This window comes from Pongo pygmaeus, chromosome 21 (genome assembly GCF_028885625.2).
Source record: "Pongo pygmaeus isolate AG05252 chromosome 21, NHGRI_mPonPyg2-v2.0_pri, whole genome shotgun sequence".
Classification (NCBI taxonomy): Eukaryota; Metazoa; Chordata; class Mammalia; order Primates; family Hominidae; genus Pongo; species Pongo pygmaeus.
Window position 1 is genome coordinate 35,263,896 of NC_072394.2, and position 17,134 is coordinate 35,281,029.

At 42.7% G+C, this 17,134-nt stretch overlaps 1 protein-coding gene across 1 annotated transcript in view; it reads left to right on the plus strand.

Annotated features, from left to right (window-relative positions):
* The window catches only part of MAPRE1 (microtubule associated protein RP/EB family member 1), a 30,628-nt gene extending 22,068 nt beyond the window's left edge, over positions 1-8,560 (plus strand). Inside the window, exons 6-7 of the mRNA XM_054467052.1 lie at positions 4,772-4,924; positions 6,828-8,560. Coding sequence (XP_054323027.1) covers positions 4,772-4,924; positions 6,828-6,884 — 210 coding nt within the window. The 3' untranslated portion in view covers positions 6,885-8,560. The remainder of the gene's footprint in view (positions 1-4,771; positions 4,925-6,827) is intronic.
* The last annotated feature ends 8,574 nt before the right edge of the window (positions 8,561-17,134 follow it).

Genomic DNA, 17,134 nt, shown 5'->3' on the forward strand with positions numbered 1-17,134 from the left:
GACACGTGCTCACAGCAGTTGAGCAGATTATATGAGCTGAGTGTTAAGTGCCTGGAATGGTGTTTGTTGCCAGTACCACTGGGATAAATGTCAGTGGATAAAAGACTGTGATGATTATGGTTCCTGTTCATGGTCTTGATAGAGTAGAATAATGTTCTTTAAAAGTTCACAGGAACCAGTTTTTTTTTTTTTTGGCTTGTGTGAAATAATATGCATAAATGGTCATAACAAAAGTAGCTAATATTTTATTTATTTATTTATTTTTATTTTTATTTTTTTGACACGGAGTCTCGCTCTGTCGCCCAGGCTGGAGTGCAGTGGCGTGATCTTGGCTCACTGCAAGCTCCACCTCCTGGGTTCACCCCATTCTCCTGCCTCAGCCTTCCCAGTAGCTGGGACTACAGGCACCTGCCACCACGCCTGGCTAAGTTTTTGTATTTTTAGTAGAGACGAGGTTTCACCGTGTTAGCCAGGATGGTCTTGATCTCCTGGCCTTGTGATCCACCTGCCTCGGCCTCCTAAAGTGCTAGGATTACAGGCGTGAGCCACAGCGCCCAGCACATTTTAAAAGTGCTTCTGTCATGCACAGTGTAAGCACTTAATTTCACTTTTGCAGCAACCCTGTGAGGTTTTACACATAAGGATGGTGAGGCTTGGAGAGGTTAAATAACTTGAGCTAGGATTTGAACCCAGGTATACCTGTCTCCAGAACCCAGATCAGTCAGTCCCTGCTGAATGGGGAATTGAGGAAGAGGTTATTTGATTTATCTAAGGTATGCTGATGTTTCTTTTCCTTGCACCCACTTTTGGAAACTGTAAGTACTCACCAGATAATGACTCTGGGCGAATTGCTGCTAAGCGTTGATGAGAGTACCAAGGCATGGGAGATCTGACCTAGACCTAGACAGGTTTGATACAGTTGGAGAAGATGGACTTGGTGCCTGCCCGTGATCAAGTCCCAGATGAGGGATACGGAAGGCAAGAACCACAACTCTTACCGGGGAGAGTGTGATTGGGGTCTGAGGAGGCTTCCTTCCCTGAAAGGGTGACTAGAATTAGCTGCTTTGGACGGTCGGTGTTGTAGAACTTCAACAGTTGAAGTTGGGAGGGGTTGTGGTCTTGAAGAGGCTTGCAACTCTGTTGTATGTCCATTGGTGCTGGGGAACATTGAGAGGCTAAGGTTGCAGAGGCTGAAGGTCACTAACCAGGTGCTTTGTTGATCCTGGAAGACTGGGATCAAATGCTCATACCCAGCTGGTTCAACCCTGACATGGAAGTACTGTGTTTGGCCTGCACAGTTTTATTTATTTATTTATTAAATATAAAGGATTTGTCTCCAGGTTGTCAAAGTCCTTCCCATACCTGTTAGCACCTCTCTTGGCTCATTTACATTATCTGGCCCCTCCTGAAAGTGTTTGCATTTGCAGCCCTTTGTAAATATGGAAAATGGAGCCACGTGGGCTTGTCAGGCTATGGGAAAAACAGTGTATCTGCACACACTACCTTGTGGTATTCGTATCCTTGGGAGATCTGCAAAGATTCTACATTCCTAAGTCGTCCTGGAGAAATTTACTTTTAGTTGATTTTAGTCTAAAGCAGTGCTGTCCAATGAAGGTAGAAGGTGAGTCAGAAGTGTGAGCTACCTGATTTACATCGTCTAGTAGCTACATTAAAAAGAATAAAAAGAAACAGGCAAAATTAATTTTAGCAACACATCATCTAATATGTAAAAAATAATACTCCAGCATATAATCAAATATAAATAATGATCAATGAGCTGTTTTACATTTGAAGACTCTGCTAGGTCTTTGAAATCAGGTGTGTATGTGATACTTGTAGCTCATCTCAGTGGCACTGGCCACGTTTAAGTGTTTACATAGACACATATGGTTGATGGCTACTGTGGCCAGTGCAGGCCTGAAACACTGACTTGGGGCTTCTTAGGTTATAACTGTTGCTTTACCTCAAGATAAGGTTCTAAGAGTGACCTTAATTACTAGCTACAGGTTTTTTTTTTTTTCTTTTGGAGATGGAGTCTTGCTCTGTCACACAGGCTGGAGTGCAGTGGCGCGAGCTCAGCTCACTGCAACCTCTGTCTCTCAGGTTCAAACGATATTCCTGCCCCAGCCTCCCAGGTAGCCAGGATCATAGGTGTCTGCCTCCACACCCAGCTAATTTTTGTATTTTTAGTAGAGACAGGGTTTCACCATGTTGGCCAGGCCAGTCTCGAACCCTTGACCTCAGGTGATCCGCCCGTCTTGGCCTCCCAAGGTGCTAGGATTACAGATGTGAGCCACTGCATCTGGCCAAGCCACAGATTTTTAATAACCTCATGAATACAGACTTAAAAGGAGTGCCATGTGAAAGTCAGTGTCTTAGTATATTTTTTTTTTAGTGATTTAGTGTTTGTTATGTGTGTATAGTTATGAGCAATGTCATGGACAAATGCAACTTTGGCCTTTATAGGTGGGACCCAGAAGGCTGGGTATCTGGTTTGGCCTTGATAATTTGTTGGACAGAGAAGGTTTTAAAGGGTTTGAGAGGGTAGCATTAGTGAAACTAGTGAAACTAGGTGGATACCAAGCTAGCATTCCTTTTTTGTGTGTGTGTGGCGTGATCTCAGCTCACTGCAACCTCCGCCTCCCGGGTTCAAGTGATTCCCCTGCCTCAACCTCCTGAGTAGGTGGGACTACAGGTGCGCACCACCATGCCCAGCTAATTTTTATATTTTTATAGAGACGGGGATTCACCATGTTGGCCAGGATGGTCTTGATCTCTTGACCTCGTGATCCGCCTGCCTTGGCCTCCCAAAGTGCTGGGATTGCAGGCATGAGCCACTGCGCCTGGCCAGCATTCCTTTTCATAAGCTGTTTCGACTTCCTTTCCTCCTTGGTCATTAATGCCACCAGGCATGTGATTAGAAGTCCTCTTCCCTGCCTTTTGGATTGTGGAGCTATAGCTCTGAGTCTGCTTCCTGCTGGGGCTGGTCAGCTCTTGGCCTGTGTATCCCCTGCTCTTTGGGGCTGTTGGTTTCAGGAAAGGCAGCAAACTGCAGCAAAAGCAGAGGTGGGGACAGTGAGGGAAAATGGATGATTTAGCTTTGCCGGCCACCAGGCAGTAGCTGTACTTTATGTATGTATGTATGTATGTATGTATGTATGTATGTATGTATGATTGAATGAGACAGGGTCTTGCTGTGTCTCCCAGACTAGAGTGTAATGGTCCATTTATAGCTCACTGCAGCCTTGAACTCCTGGGCTCAGACGATTTTCCTGCCTCAGCCTCTTAAGTAGCTGGTACTATAGGCATACACCACCCTACCTGGCTAATTTTTAGATTTTTTTGTAGAGACAGGTTTTGCCATGTTGCCCAGGCTGGTCTCAAGTTCCTGGCCTCAAGCGATCCTCTCACCTTGACCTCCCAAAGCTTTGGGATTACAGATGTGAGCCACCGCAGCTGGCCCCTCTGGTACTTTATTGAAACTTTCAGTTATTTTTTATTTCTGTGGCTGGTAAAGGAATAGTGAAAGGCTGTCTAGAACTGTGATTCTGGTTTGGTCTGACAAGACTTTGATGATGAACTTTGAAGTTCGTTTTGATAGAATTGTCCTGGTGGTGTCACCTGCTCCTCATCTCTGGATGCTTTTTGACTGCAGGTTATAAAGAGGGTCCTTTCTCCTGGGATGAGACTTGATCTCCTCTGTTGTGTTTGGTGTCTTCATCAGGCTGTGGGGAGAAGCTAGATAAGCTGTTTATTTCTGTTTTTAAATTTTTATTATTTATTTTTTAAAAAGATGGAGTCTTGCTATGTTGTCACAACTGGCTTTTAACTCTTGGGCTCAAGCAATTCTCCCGACTCAGCCTCCAGAGTAGCTGAGACGTGTGCACCACTGCACCTGACATGCTTCGGTTTTTGTGGCTGTGAGTTCAGAAGGCTGGACTAGATGATTTCTCTGGTCCCTTCTGGCTTGTAGAATTCCCTTCTGCCGAGGTCGTTCTCAGTGGCTGTACCTTTGATTTTGTTGCTTTACTTTCCATGCTGCTCTGTGGCCCTGGCCTGTAAATACAGGTTTTTATGAGGGTTTTATGCTGCAGGATATGCCAAACAACTTGCATTCATTAAGAGTTGAATGGAATTCAGTTGTCATAGATGTGAATACAGTACACTGGAATGAAGATGCCCCATGGTTAAAGTACATACAGGACTATGAGTGTTATAACTTTTATTGGTCTTGGCTAGATAGAGTCCTGGCCTAAGGACTGAGACTGATTTCTTCATAGCCTTTTAATGGGAATCAGAGACCCTCAGTGGGGCTCATGGAGGGTCAGAGCACTTTCCATTGGGCTTCCAAAGAGTTCCATTGAGCCCTTTCCAGGGTCCTTTGTATTGACCCTCTCATGCAATCAGACCTGGACTTGATTGTCCAGTCCCTTGGTAAGGACTCAGTTTATGATTGTCAGCTACCTTGCCAGGCTGTAATTGTCTCAGGCTTCCCTAGTTTTTTCTCCTTAATCCTTTTTCAGTCCCTGAGAAGCGTCTGCATGTTTCAAGGAGTAGTCTGCTCTTTCTGGGAGCTGTTACTGTCAAGGTTGCTATAAACAAATCCATGTTGTTTATCTGAGGCTGAAGAAAATTGACATTAAACTGATGTGGTTTTTGTCTGTGTTGGGGTTTGATCAAAGACCACATCTCCTTTTGGGTTAGAAGTCTGCCTGATACTTTATTGCCATACTAATGCCAAGCATCTCACCCTTTTTAATGTCTTGTGCAGGTCAACGTATTGAAACTTACTGTTGAAGACTTGGAGAAAGAGAGGGATTTCTACTTCGGAAAGCTACGGAACATTGAATTGATTTGCCAGGAGAACGAGGGGGAAAACGACCCTGTATTGCAGAGGATTGTAGACATTCTGTATGCCACAGATGTATGTGTTGACATGAGGATATTTTCTTTCCATTTTACATAGAAGGGTTGGTGAACTCTGTGCTGATGCTTGTTGTATTCCAGTGTTGCATTCATCAAAAGACTTCATCTTTGACTCCTCAAAGTCAGCCAGAGGGCATCTCTGCCCAGCTTTAGCTTCTGCCTGAGGTCTGTGAGCTTTTGAAGAAGGAATAGGACAAGGAGGTGGCTGGCTTGCCCAGCATCTGTAGTATGTGGCCACTGATAGGTGATGAGTGCCACAAACTGCTCTTAGCCAGAAGCATGTCCTCACCCCACCCCACCTCCTATTGCTTGGATCCCTCAGCTTCAGGTGCTGCCTCCATTTTATCAGGGCCCGGGGCATGCCCGGAGAAGCAGGCACATGCTCCCCTTTTCACAACGCGCCCACATATCACGTCATGTCTGGGCATGCCTTTCTCCTCCCTCCTAGGAATTTGCCTGGTTCTCACTCCCTCAAAGTACTCTGTGATCAAGTTTCTTTGGATCCACGTTTATTGCACAGTCAAATCTGTTGATATTAATCACGACATGTTAGTTGATCAGGGAAGACTCATTTTTTTCTAGATTTAGGATTTGTTATCTGGCTGTGTCCACTGTTTAATGGTGATGTTTGTAATTCTGTGTGCCTAGCAAGGTCTGTAGGATCAAACTCCAAACTACTGGTAGTATGTGTAGCACTATGCAAATACAAGGTAGTAATAATGCTGTTACTATCACTGTCCTTGAGACATATCTTGTGAATTTCAGAGGATTAAGACAGATGACTGAAAAGTTGATAATCTGTTGAATAAATCTTTAATTTAGAGCTTGCTCTGTGCTATGTAATGAAAAAAAAGACAACGAAGATATAGGGGTCCTTGGTTTAGTCTGAGTATTATTTTAGTGGAGCCACATCTTAAGTAAATTCAGCTATAGAGATTTAGTTAATAGAAATAAGATGGTGGTTGAAGGAGAAGCCTGATTTTACAGCAGAATAGTATAGTAATTTCCTGTTCTGAGTGCATGCCAGAATGCCCTGGAGTGAGAATGAGCGGGGTGGGAGTCATGAATCTGCTCTTTCCTTGTGCGCTCAATTTTTCTGCCACTGATGTTGAGTCAGTCTTGCTGTTGTGAATATTTTGGGTAAAGCATGGCTCCTAAGTATAACAAAAGGAAGGCATAAAAGGAAAGCTGGCTGTATAGACAGTTGATTGAGAGAAGATGTTAGAGTACTGAACTTTAAAGGGGACTTCAGGAATTTTTGAGGGTAATTTTTTTTTTTTTAGTGACAGGGATCTCACTTTATTGCCCAGGCTGGAGTGCCTGGTGGTGCGATCATGGCTCACTGCAGCTTTGACCTCCTGGGTCAAGCCAGTCCTACCTTGGCCCCCCTGGGGAGTAGCTGGGACTACAGGCATGTCCCACCAGGCTTGGCTAGTTGTTTTTTTTTTTTTTTTTTTGAGACATTGTCTCACTGTGTTACCCAGGCTGGTCTTGAACTTCTGGGCTCAAGCCTTGGCCTTCCAAAGTGCTGGGATTACAGGCATGAGCCATCACACCTGGCCTTCTTTCTTTTTTAAAAAACATTTTTATTGAAGTATAACTGACATAATAAACTGCACATATTTAAAATGTACCTTTGATGACATGGGTGAAATTACTACCATAATGAAGACAATGTAAATATGCATCACTTTCAAAAGTTTGAGGGTAAATTTGATTGTGCTTAGTTTTTGTCTTTGGTGAGATGTAATTCTACTACCCAAGAAATAAAATAGCAGTCACCTGGCCTGCGTAGAGCCAGGAAGAACCATTGTCTTTGAGAGGCTTTAAGTATGAGGAAAGTGAACTCACAGTAGAAATGGATCTTTCAGTGGCTTTCCCCTCTCATTTTCCTATTTCAGGAAGGCTTTGTGATACCTGATGAAGGGGGCCCACAGGAGGAGCAAGAAGAGTATTAACAGCCTGGACCAGCAGAGCAACATCGGAATTCTTCACTCCAAATCATGTGCTTAACTGTAAAATACTCCCTTTTGTTATCCTTAGAGGACTCACTGGTTTCTTTTCATAAGCAAAAAGTACCTCTTCTTAAAGTGCACTTTGCAGACGTTTCACTCCTTTTCCAATAAGTTTGAGTTAGGAGCTTTTACCTTGTAGCAGAGCAGTATTAACATCTAGTTGGTTCACCTGGGAAACAGAGAGGCTGACCGTGGGGCTCACCATGCGGATGCGGGTCACACTGAATGCTGGAGAGGTGTTATGTAATATGCTGAGGTGGCGACCTCAGTGGAGAAATATAAAGACTGAATTGAATTTTAAGCTAATGTGAAATCAGAGAATGTTGTAATAAATAAATGCCTTAAGAGTATTTAAAATATGCTTCCACATTTCAAAATATAAAATATAACATGACAAGAGATTTTGCGTTGGACACTGTGTCTGGGAAGGAAGGGCCAGACCTTGGAACCTTTGGAACCTGCTGTCACAGGTCTTACAGGGCTGCTTGAACCCTCATAGGCCTAGGCTTTGGTCTAAAAGGAACATTTAAAAAGTTGCCCTGTAAAGTTATTTGGTGTCATTGACCAATTGCATCCCTGCTAAAAAGCAAGAGGCGTCGTTGCCTGGATAATAGAGGATATGTTTCAGCCCTGAGATGTTCGAGTTGAAGAGCTCGGTTTTCATTGAGCATTTCTCTATTTTTCCAGTTATCCCCGAAATTTCTATGTATTATACTTTTTGGGGAAGTGAGGTGTGCCCAGTTTTTTAATCTAACAACTACTTTTGGGGACTTGCCCACATCTCTGGGATTTGAATGGGGATTGTATCCCATTTTACTGTCTTTTAGGTTTACATTTACCACGTTTCTCTTCTCTGCTCCCCTTGCCCACTGGGGACTCCTCTTTGGCTCCTTGAAGTTTGCTGCTTAGAGTTGGAAGTGCAGCAGGCAGGTGATCATGCTGCAAGTTCTTTCTGGACCTCTGGCAAAGGGAGTGGTCAGTGAAGGCCATCGTTACCTTGGGATCTGCCATGCTGGGGTGTTTTCGGTATCTGCTGTTCACAGCTCTCCACTGTAATCCGAATACTTTGCCAGTGCACTAATCTCTTTGGAGATAAAATTCATTAGTGTGTTACTAAATGTTAATTTTCTTTTGCAGAAAATACAGTACCGTGTCTGAATTAATTATTAATATTTAAAATATTTCATTCCTTAACTCTCCCTCATTTGCTTTGCCCACAGCCTATTCAGTTCCTTTGTTTGGCAGGATTCTGCAAAATGTGTCTCACCCACTACTGAGATTGTTCAGCCCCTGATGTATTTGTATTGATTTGTTTCTGGTGGTAGCTTGTCCTGAAATGTGTGTAGAAAGCAAGTATTTTATGATAAAAATGTCGTGTAGTGCATGCTCTGTGTGGAATTCAGAGGAAAACCCAGATTCAGTGATTAACAATGCCAAAAAATGCAAGTAACTAGCCATTGTTCAAATGACAGTGGTGCTATTTCTCTTTTGTGGCCTTTTAGACTTTTGTTGCCCTAAAATTCCATTTTATTGGGAACCCATTTTCCACCTGGTCTTTCTTGACAGGGTTTTTTTCTACTTTAAACAGTTTCTAAATAAAATTCTGTATTTCAAGAGTATCATGTCTTCTGAAATTTGTCTTGCCCTGGGTATATGCTGTTAGGTTCAAGTGATGAGAAACCAGTGCTTCTTTCTTCAGTGAGGACTGATTTTTTCACATCCTTTACTGATTTTTCAGATGTGCTTATTTCTTCTTCTTCTTTTTTTTTTTGAGATGGAGTCTCGCTCTGTCGCCTAGGCTGGAGTGCAGTGGCATGATCTCGGCTCACTGCAACCTCCGCCTCCTGGGTTCAAACAATTCTCTGCCTCAGCCTCCCAAGTAGCTGAGATTATAGGCACCCGCCACCACGCCCGGCTAATTTTTGTGTATTTTTGGTAGAGATGGGGTTTCACCATCTTGGCCAGGCTGGTCTTGAACTCCTGACCTTGTGATCCACCCACCTCAGCCTCCCAAAATGCTGGGATTACAGGCATAAGCCACTGTGCTTGGCCAGATGTGCTTATTGCTAAGCTGACTTCTTTTCTCTTCATTCACATTATATTGCACAGCCTCCTGCTTTTTAAAATTCTCGTTGCTGTAAGAGGTTTTTCCTCTCAGAAGTCCAAGGCCTGGCCTATCTGCTGTGAAGCCTTTTCAGGGCATTTCCTCCTGAGAAATATAGCAAGACAGTGCTTGGCAGATGACTGTGGGGAGATTTTGTTTGTTTTTTTTTCTGAAGGTGTGATTCTTCCTTTCTTTTTTGAGACAGGGTCTCCCTTTGTTGCCCAGTCTGGAGTGCAGTGGCATGATCTTGGCTCACTGCAGCCTTGCCCTCTTGGGTTCAAGCGATCCTCCCACCTCAGCCTCGTGAGTAGTGGGGACTACAGGCGTGCACCACCATGCCCAGCTAAACTTTGTATTTTTTGTAGAGATGGGGTCCCCTTATGTTGCCCAGGCCGATCTTGAACTCCTGGGCTCAAGTGATCCTCCCACCTTGGCCTCCTAAAGTGCTGGGATTACAGGTGTGAGCCACTGCACCCAGCCCTGAAAGTATGTTTCAAAGTCAGTTAACATGATCTTAATCTGTAAAGTAATCTAAAATTGGCACCATTTTTTTTCTCCCTTATAAAATTCTATGCCATTAGAAATGAGTTCAAAAGGAGACTTGCTGCCATTTTCTGTCAGAAATAAAGTTAAATGGGCAGAGGTAGTAGATATGTAGAGTCATAGTTATGGACGCTCTATAAACCCAACGTGATGATCTTGACAAGGGTTGCACCCATAGTTAATGGTATGATACCTCCCTTAAAGTGTTAAATACCTTCAGAAGGAATTTGACACCATATGTATTGGTCATCTACAAGAAGATACCTTCCAGGAGTGCAAGGAGTTTTGAAGATACTGTTGGCTACTGTCAACTGAGAAGTTACCTTGGTAAGGAGAGAAGCCGAAACTGTGGGTATCTGACCAAGTGCATTGACCTGGCTCTTGAATTTGAAGCACATACAGTCTTTGCTGCTTGGTTTGCTAGGCAGGTTCTGTGTTTCATGAAGGATGGGTAAACAAATGGGTTCTCTGGCTCGATTTGGATCATTGTTCATGCTGATGATTCTCAAACTGATGGGCTTCAGAATCACATGGGGAACTTGTTTGACATAATGTATTTATGAAAATTCATCACCAGAGATTCTGAGTTTGGAGATTGAAAACCTGCATTTTAATTTGGGCCTTATCTACATGTCTGCAATTTTAAATAATAATTCTGGCAAGGGGAACATCAGACTTGAGTCCTCTTGCAGGTCTCTCCTGCTTTGTGAGTTCTGAGCTATTTGACTTCTCTTGTTCTTCCATGCAAGACAGAGATGATGATTTTGGCTGAAGTGCCTCCCTCACTGGGTACTTGTTGGGATTAGAAGGAGCTGATGGACAAAAAAAAAAAAAAAGCAACCACAAAGCTAGAAAGCTCTGTACAGAAAGAGGCATTATTTATGGCACAAGTTCTTCAGATCTGGTCTGAAATTCTGTTTATAGATTAGAAAAAGCTTAGGACAGGGCTTTGAGGGCTTTTGTATCCTGAGAATTCAGAAGGGCATTCCTTCAGACAGGCTTTGGGTGTTTTGTAAAATAAGTAACATGTTCTTTTAGTATTTCCTTTTCAGCATGGTATATGGACAAGTAGAACTCCCTTCTGTCTTCAGGCTGTTACGTTTATCCTGTTTTTGTTTTCTTTTAAATGAAGATTCAGTGTCTCAGATTCATTGATTAAAAACCCATATTTTCTTCAAGATTTACCCTAGAATGTGAAGGGTTTTGAAAAGGAAGCATTTTTCTTTTGCTCTAGCCAAGGTGATCCTCTATAGTTATTCTTTTAAGGATTGTTATAGAAGATTGAGTGTAAAGGACTACTTCTGTGATGTTGACCATAGTTCATTGCAAAGTCCACAAATAAAAATCCAAGCTTTAGGCCTGATCAGCCTAGTCAGATTAGCTTGCTAGTATGTGGGTGACCCAAATCTGACTGTTGACAACAGAGAACATTGCTTTGAAACAAGCTGAACCTCAGGCTGTGATCAGTGTTGTGAACCACCCGTCATTTTTCTGGTCTGGCACTGTTGTAATATGTCTTTTTTTTTTTTTTTTCCCCAGACAGTCTTGCTCTGTCACCCAGGCTGGAGTGCAGTGGCACGATCTTGGCAAACTGCAACCTCCACCTCCCAGGCTGAAGCAGTTCCTGTGCCTCAGCCTCCTGAGTAGCTGGGATTACAGGCCTGTGCCACTATGCCTGGCTAATTTTTGTATTTTCAGTAGAGATGGAGTTTTGCCATGTTGCCCAAGCTAGTCTCGAACTCCTGGCCTCAAGTGATCCACCTGTCTTGGCCTCCCAAAGTGCTGGGATTACAGGTGTGAGCCACCACTCCCTGCTTGATATCATACTTCTGGATTCACACATTTAGTTTGTAAAACGTTAAAACCAGATGAGTTCATATTTATTTCTGTATCTTCATGATGCTTGCTGCCTTTTTTCTCTTCATTTTCACATGCGAGGGTATAACTGAGCGTTCAGAGTTTTCTCTAAAAGCCTGAAGGGATTGTGTACTTTTACATTGAACTTGACTGCAGTTAGAACCATTAACCTAGGTGACTTCAGCCAAATTATGTATCATTTTTGTTTTTGTTTTTTTGAGACAGGGTCTTCTGTCACCCAGGCTGGAGTGCAGTGGCACAGTCATGGCTCATGACAGCCTCAACTTCCTGAGCTTAAGCTGTCCTCCCACCTCAACCTCCCTAGTAGCTGGGACTGTAGTGCACACCACCATGCCTGGCTAGCTAATTTTTTTGTTTTTGTTTTTGTTTTTTTTTTGAGACAGAGTTTTGTTCTTGTTGCCCAGGTTGGAGTACAGTGGCACCATCTTGGCTCACTGCAACCTCCGCCTCCTGGGTTCAAGCGAGTCTCCTGCCTCAGCCTCGAGAGTAGCTGGGATTACAAGTGCCCACCACCACACCCAGCTTATTTTTGTGTTTTTAGTAGAGACGGGGTTTTGCCATGTTAGCCAGGCTGGTCTGGAACTCCTGACCTCAGGTGATCCACCCGCCTCGGCCTCCCAAAGTGCTGGGATTACAGGCGTGAGCCACCATGCCTGACCAATTTTTTGGTATTTTTTGTAGAGACGGGGTTTGCTATATTGCAGGCTGGTCTTGAACCCCTGGGCTCAAACAATTTACTCATCTCTTCCTCCCCAAATGCTGGGAGGTGTGAGTCACTGTGCCTGGCCCAAATTGCTATATAGCTGTGACTTGTGAAGGTCTGTTCCCCCTTTGGCTTAATCTGATTTGGGAAGTAATGTTACCTTAGTCCTTGGAGTGCAGAAGCTTTCTCTGTACTCTATCGAGGTTGTATCCAGTAGCTTCATTAATTTGGTTATCTAGGTGAGCAGGTCAAGCCTTAGAGTCAAATTTCTAGGCTCCTCAATCTAGAACCTTAAATCTTGAGGTGTGTGTGTGTGTGTGTGTGTATCAAAATTGTAAATAACTCTCATTTCCTTGTATTGGAGGCTCTCAGGTTCTGAAATGTGAAATGGAAATAGCCTTCATAGACATGTTTCTGAGTGTGAGGAGGCAGTTCTTTGTCCTGTGACCATTTGAAAGCAAACCAGGTTACCCACCAATGCCTAGAACTTTGTAAGTGGCATCAAGAGATAAATTTATAATTGTAAAATGACCTGTCAGCAGTTTGGGGCTGGGTGTCATGGCTCATGCCTGTAATCCCAGCACTTTGGGAGGCCAGTGCAAGAGGATTGCTTGAGCCCAGGAGTTTGAAACTAGCCTGGGCAACATAGCAAGAGACCCTGTCTCTATTTAAAAGATTTTATATATATATAAAATCATATATATATATGTGTATATATATGTATGTGTATATATATGTGTGTATATATGTGTATATATATGTGTATATATATGTGTATATATATATCTATATACACATATATATGTATAGGCAGTTTGGAATTCTATTTGTCTTGCCTTATTTACTATTTAAAAATTTCTACCTTAGTTTTTTCCTGGTTTACTTTGAGTGTTTTTTTAACAGTTGGAGGAGATTGTTGGTGAGGCTGGGTGTAGGTATGAGGCAGAGGAGGAAGAGTAATTTATTCCATCTACTGAGCCTTTCATTTACTTTCTGTTTTAGCAGTAGAGTGGGATGTGGGAAGCTTTTGTTGGATGAGAGTCAGTCTATCAGGGTAAATCTTAAAAAGCTGGATTTGTGGTTCTTACTAGTTACTATGTCTCCAGTGGAGACAGAGATTAGTTTTTAAGATGTAGCCTTAATGGATGATTCACAAATTGCAGTGCAGAGTATTGAAGTTAAGTCCAAGGTCAAGCACACAAGTGAGTAAGACTGAACATATGAAGTGGATGTGTGGCTGGCACCCACCTCTGACCTTTACTGAAATAAATGAGGAAGACTGTGCTGTAAGTGGAATGCCACGGACCAGGAGTTAAGACCAGAGTCCTCTGCTAGGCCCTGCATCTGAAGTCTGCAGAGCATGGCTTTTCATTGGCTCAGTGAGGAGTTGAGTCCTGGTTTGGAAAAAGTTACTGAGGTCTGTAAAAGTCAGTAGGATACTGGAACAAGAAAGAGTGGGAGACTGTATAGTTCCCAGCGAACATTGCCAGTGGAGGCTAGTTTTCACCAGTGAAGGGCGATTTTGATAGAAAAGCACAGTGTCTCAACTACTTTTGGTTTTTGACTCTGAAAGAGGAGGCTTTGGCAGGAGGAATAATGCAAGTGGCCTACCACCTGTTTGGCTTTTTCCCCACAGGCTGCAAGCTGCAGGGAGGGCCTTGCTAATTCTAGTACCTCCATCCCCGAGTTGTCTAAATGTATTTTACCCAGGACCTGTCATGGTTTATCTGAGTGACCAGTTTCCTTTCCTCTCTTGCTTACTTATCATGTTCATATTTATATTTTTCATAATGGGGCCTGTTTATATATTTTGAAGTAGTTGTAGTGATTTTAAGATCCAGCAAAACTTCAAGGTCATCTGGATTTTGGTGTTCTAAAGTTTTCTAACCTGATACAGTCTTTTTTTTTTTTTTTTTTTTTTTTTTTTTGGTATTTTGTATGTGTTTCTACAAAATGTGAGAGAGTTAAGCATGTATAATTACATATGACTGCTGTTTTCACTTTGAAATTTTAAATCCTGCTTGGGAGAATGGAATAAGCTATTGTGTTTTTTGCAGGCAGCTATGGGATATCCCAGTTTGTCCCTCCCTCCCTCCTTCATTTTGAAGCCTGAGAGAGGAAGTAATAATTTTCTTTTTTTTTTTTTTTGGTAGGGATGGGGTTTCACTATGCTGTCCAGGTTGGTCTGCAACTCCTGAGCTCAAGTGATCCGCCCTCCTCGGCCTCCCAAAGTGCTGGGATTACAGGCTTGAGTCACCATGCCTGGTCTGAAGAAGTAATAATTTTAAGATTCAGTGTTGAGTGAAATAAATGTATTCTTAAAAATTTCTAAGAGTCTTTAACTCTCTGACCTAGTATTTAATATTTTCCCCAATCATTAGGAAGTGCTTTTCTGTTGTTGTTGTTTTTGTTTTTTTTTCCAGGCAGGGTCTCACTCTTCACCCAGGCTGGAGTGCAGTGGCATGGTCACGGCTCACTGCAGCCTTGACTTCCCGGGCTCAAGTGCTTCTCCCACCTCAGCCTCCCAAGCAGCTGGAACTGCTCAGCTAATTTTATTTTTGTAGAGACAAGGTCTGGCTATGTTCCCCAGGCTGGTCTTGAACTCCTGGGCTCAAGCAGTCCTCCACCATTCCTGGCCAAGAAGTGCCTTTTTTTTTTTTTTTTTTTTTTTAAGTAGCTGCTGAACACATGAGAATCTGCCTTTTTCTTGAATTGTGTTTTTTTTTTTTTTCCAAGACAGAGTCTTGCTGTTGTCGCCCAGGCTGGAGTGCTGTGGTGTGATCTTGGCTCACTGCAACCTCCGCCTCCCGGATTCAAGCGATTGTCCTGCCTCAGCCTCCTGAGTAGCTGGGATTGCAGGCACGTACCACCATGCCCGGCTTATTTTTGTATTTTTAGTAGAAACAGGGTTTCACCATGTTGGCCAGGCTGGTCTCAAACTCCCGACCTTGTGATCCACCTGCCTCGGCCTCCTAAAGTGCTGGGTTTACAGGCGTGAACCACTGCGCCCAGCCTGAATCATGGTTTTTTGAAACCATTGGCATCTGAACCTGTAGCTCTCTCTGGTAGTGTTGTGTGGTTTTAAATGTCATGTGAGCTGAGTTACTGACCTCAACCTACTGCCAGCTGAAAGTGTGATCCTGTGATACCAATCTTGAGGGTCCCTGCTAGTTTTAGCAGTCAGTGACTTCTCTCGTTTATTTTTGTTTGAAAAAGAAAAAGGCTCTCTTTTTGGCTATAGAGTTGCATCTTGAAATTTTTGACAAATTACATAGAGCTGAAGAAGGATACAAGTTTTGATATCTTAAAATCACAGGGTTGAGGCTTGAAAGGACAGTATTGGCATTGCAGCTAAGTGGGAGCGTGAGGAAGCGCCTTCTCTAGGGCGGGTAATTGCATCTGTTAATGTGGCCCTTGGGCCCCTGAGTTGCTACCTTCCAATCAGAATTTCCTTAGCATTAGCAAGTGATGCCTGAATGAATCTCAGGTAGGACTTCTAACTTTTTTCCAAAATTATTTTTGTGCAGAGGTTTCTCTAGGAGATTTTTCTTCTAAATGTCCTCCTCCGCACTTGTTTTATTGTTACTATTTTTCTCTCTTTTTAATTTTTTTTAAAAATAAAGACATGGTCTCACTATGTTGCCCAGGCTGATCTCAGACTCCTGGGCTCAAGTGATCCTCCTGCCTCAGCCTCCCAAAGTGCTGGGATTATAGGCGTGAGCCATTGCGCCTGGCCCTGTTACTGTTTTTCTAACCTGAGTTACTTAGGATCCTATTTTCATTCTTTTTTAAAAAGATGGGAGTTTTCTGAACTTGTCCTTAACTAAAAAGTGGAATGCATCTTAATATTTTCCTTTTTTTTACTCATGTTTCTCCCCAGGGAGGGAAAAACATATTTATTGTGACAGAATTTAGCATATTTTAGGCCACATTAAAATACTGATAAATGTATTAATCAGTGAAAATAGGTTATAGTGAAAAATATATACCATTTGATTAATAAATATGTTATTGGAAAAATGCAAGAACTGCTGTAAGAATTGCTAACATTGTGTTGGAAAATGAATATACTAAGCTAAGAAACAATGGGAAACTCATATTTAGGGCCAACAACCTTTTTTTTTTTTCTTTTAAAAAACCCTTCTAATTTATTAATATCTAGTCTAATAAACCCTGATTTATAGGACCTCTGCACCTTTTTTGACTTTTTATTCATCCATTCTTAATATTCTACACTATGACAAAATCCTTTGTCTCCATTATTGGTGAAATGGGAACAGACTTTTGTTTTTGTATGTTGGTGTTCTCTGAGTGGTGAGGGCCCAGGGAGAATGTTTTGTTTGGTGGTCACTTAGCATTTGAAAACATCCACTTCCTTGTGACTTAGCTGGGTATCTTTTAACATCCGGAAGCCATGTCCCTGATTGAAATCTGTGGAGACAACTTACCTTTCACCAGCTTGTCTGCTGAATTGCACCATGGACCAAGATTGCAGTGCCTGCATCAAGTCTAGGCCTGCCCTGAAGTCTGGATTTGTAAGTCCCCCATTTCAAATGGGGCAGAAGGCAGCGGAGCAGAGGAGCCACTGTGCCTTTTGCTGTCCTGGAGCCAGTTGGCCTTTTGGTTTCGGTGAACCCCACTTTATAAGAGGACTCCCTGGCATCTTCCAGTTTCCCGCTACTTGTTTTATGTATTATTTTATGTCTGTGTTTGTCTTGGCTGTTTGTGCTGTAGCTCCTTTCACTGTCTGCTGTAAGTTCAACTTCTTCAATAAAAGAAATGTTTCAAATTGGATGAAAAATGGTTCTGTGATTATGGTTTGTGGGATGGGTTCTGATGCTTCATTTATGTTCTTCATACGGAATTCTGTCTCATTTCCCTGGTTCTAAATGTGACCAGCAGACCCAGAGTTCCATCTCGACTTCATAAAGGAGCTGTCTTGGACTGGGAACAGCTGCCGATGTC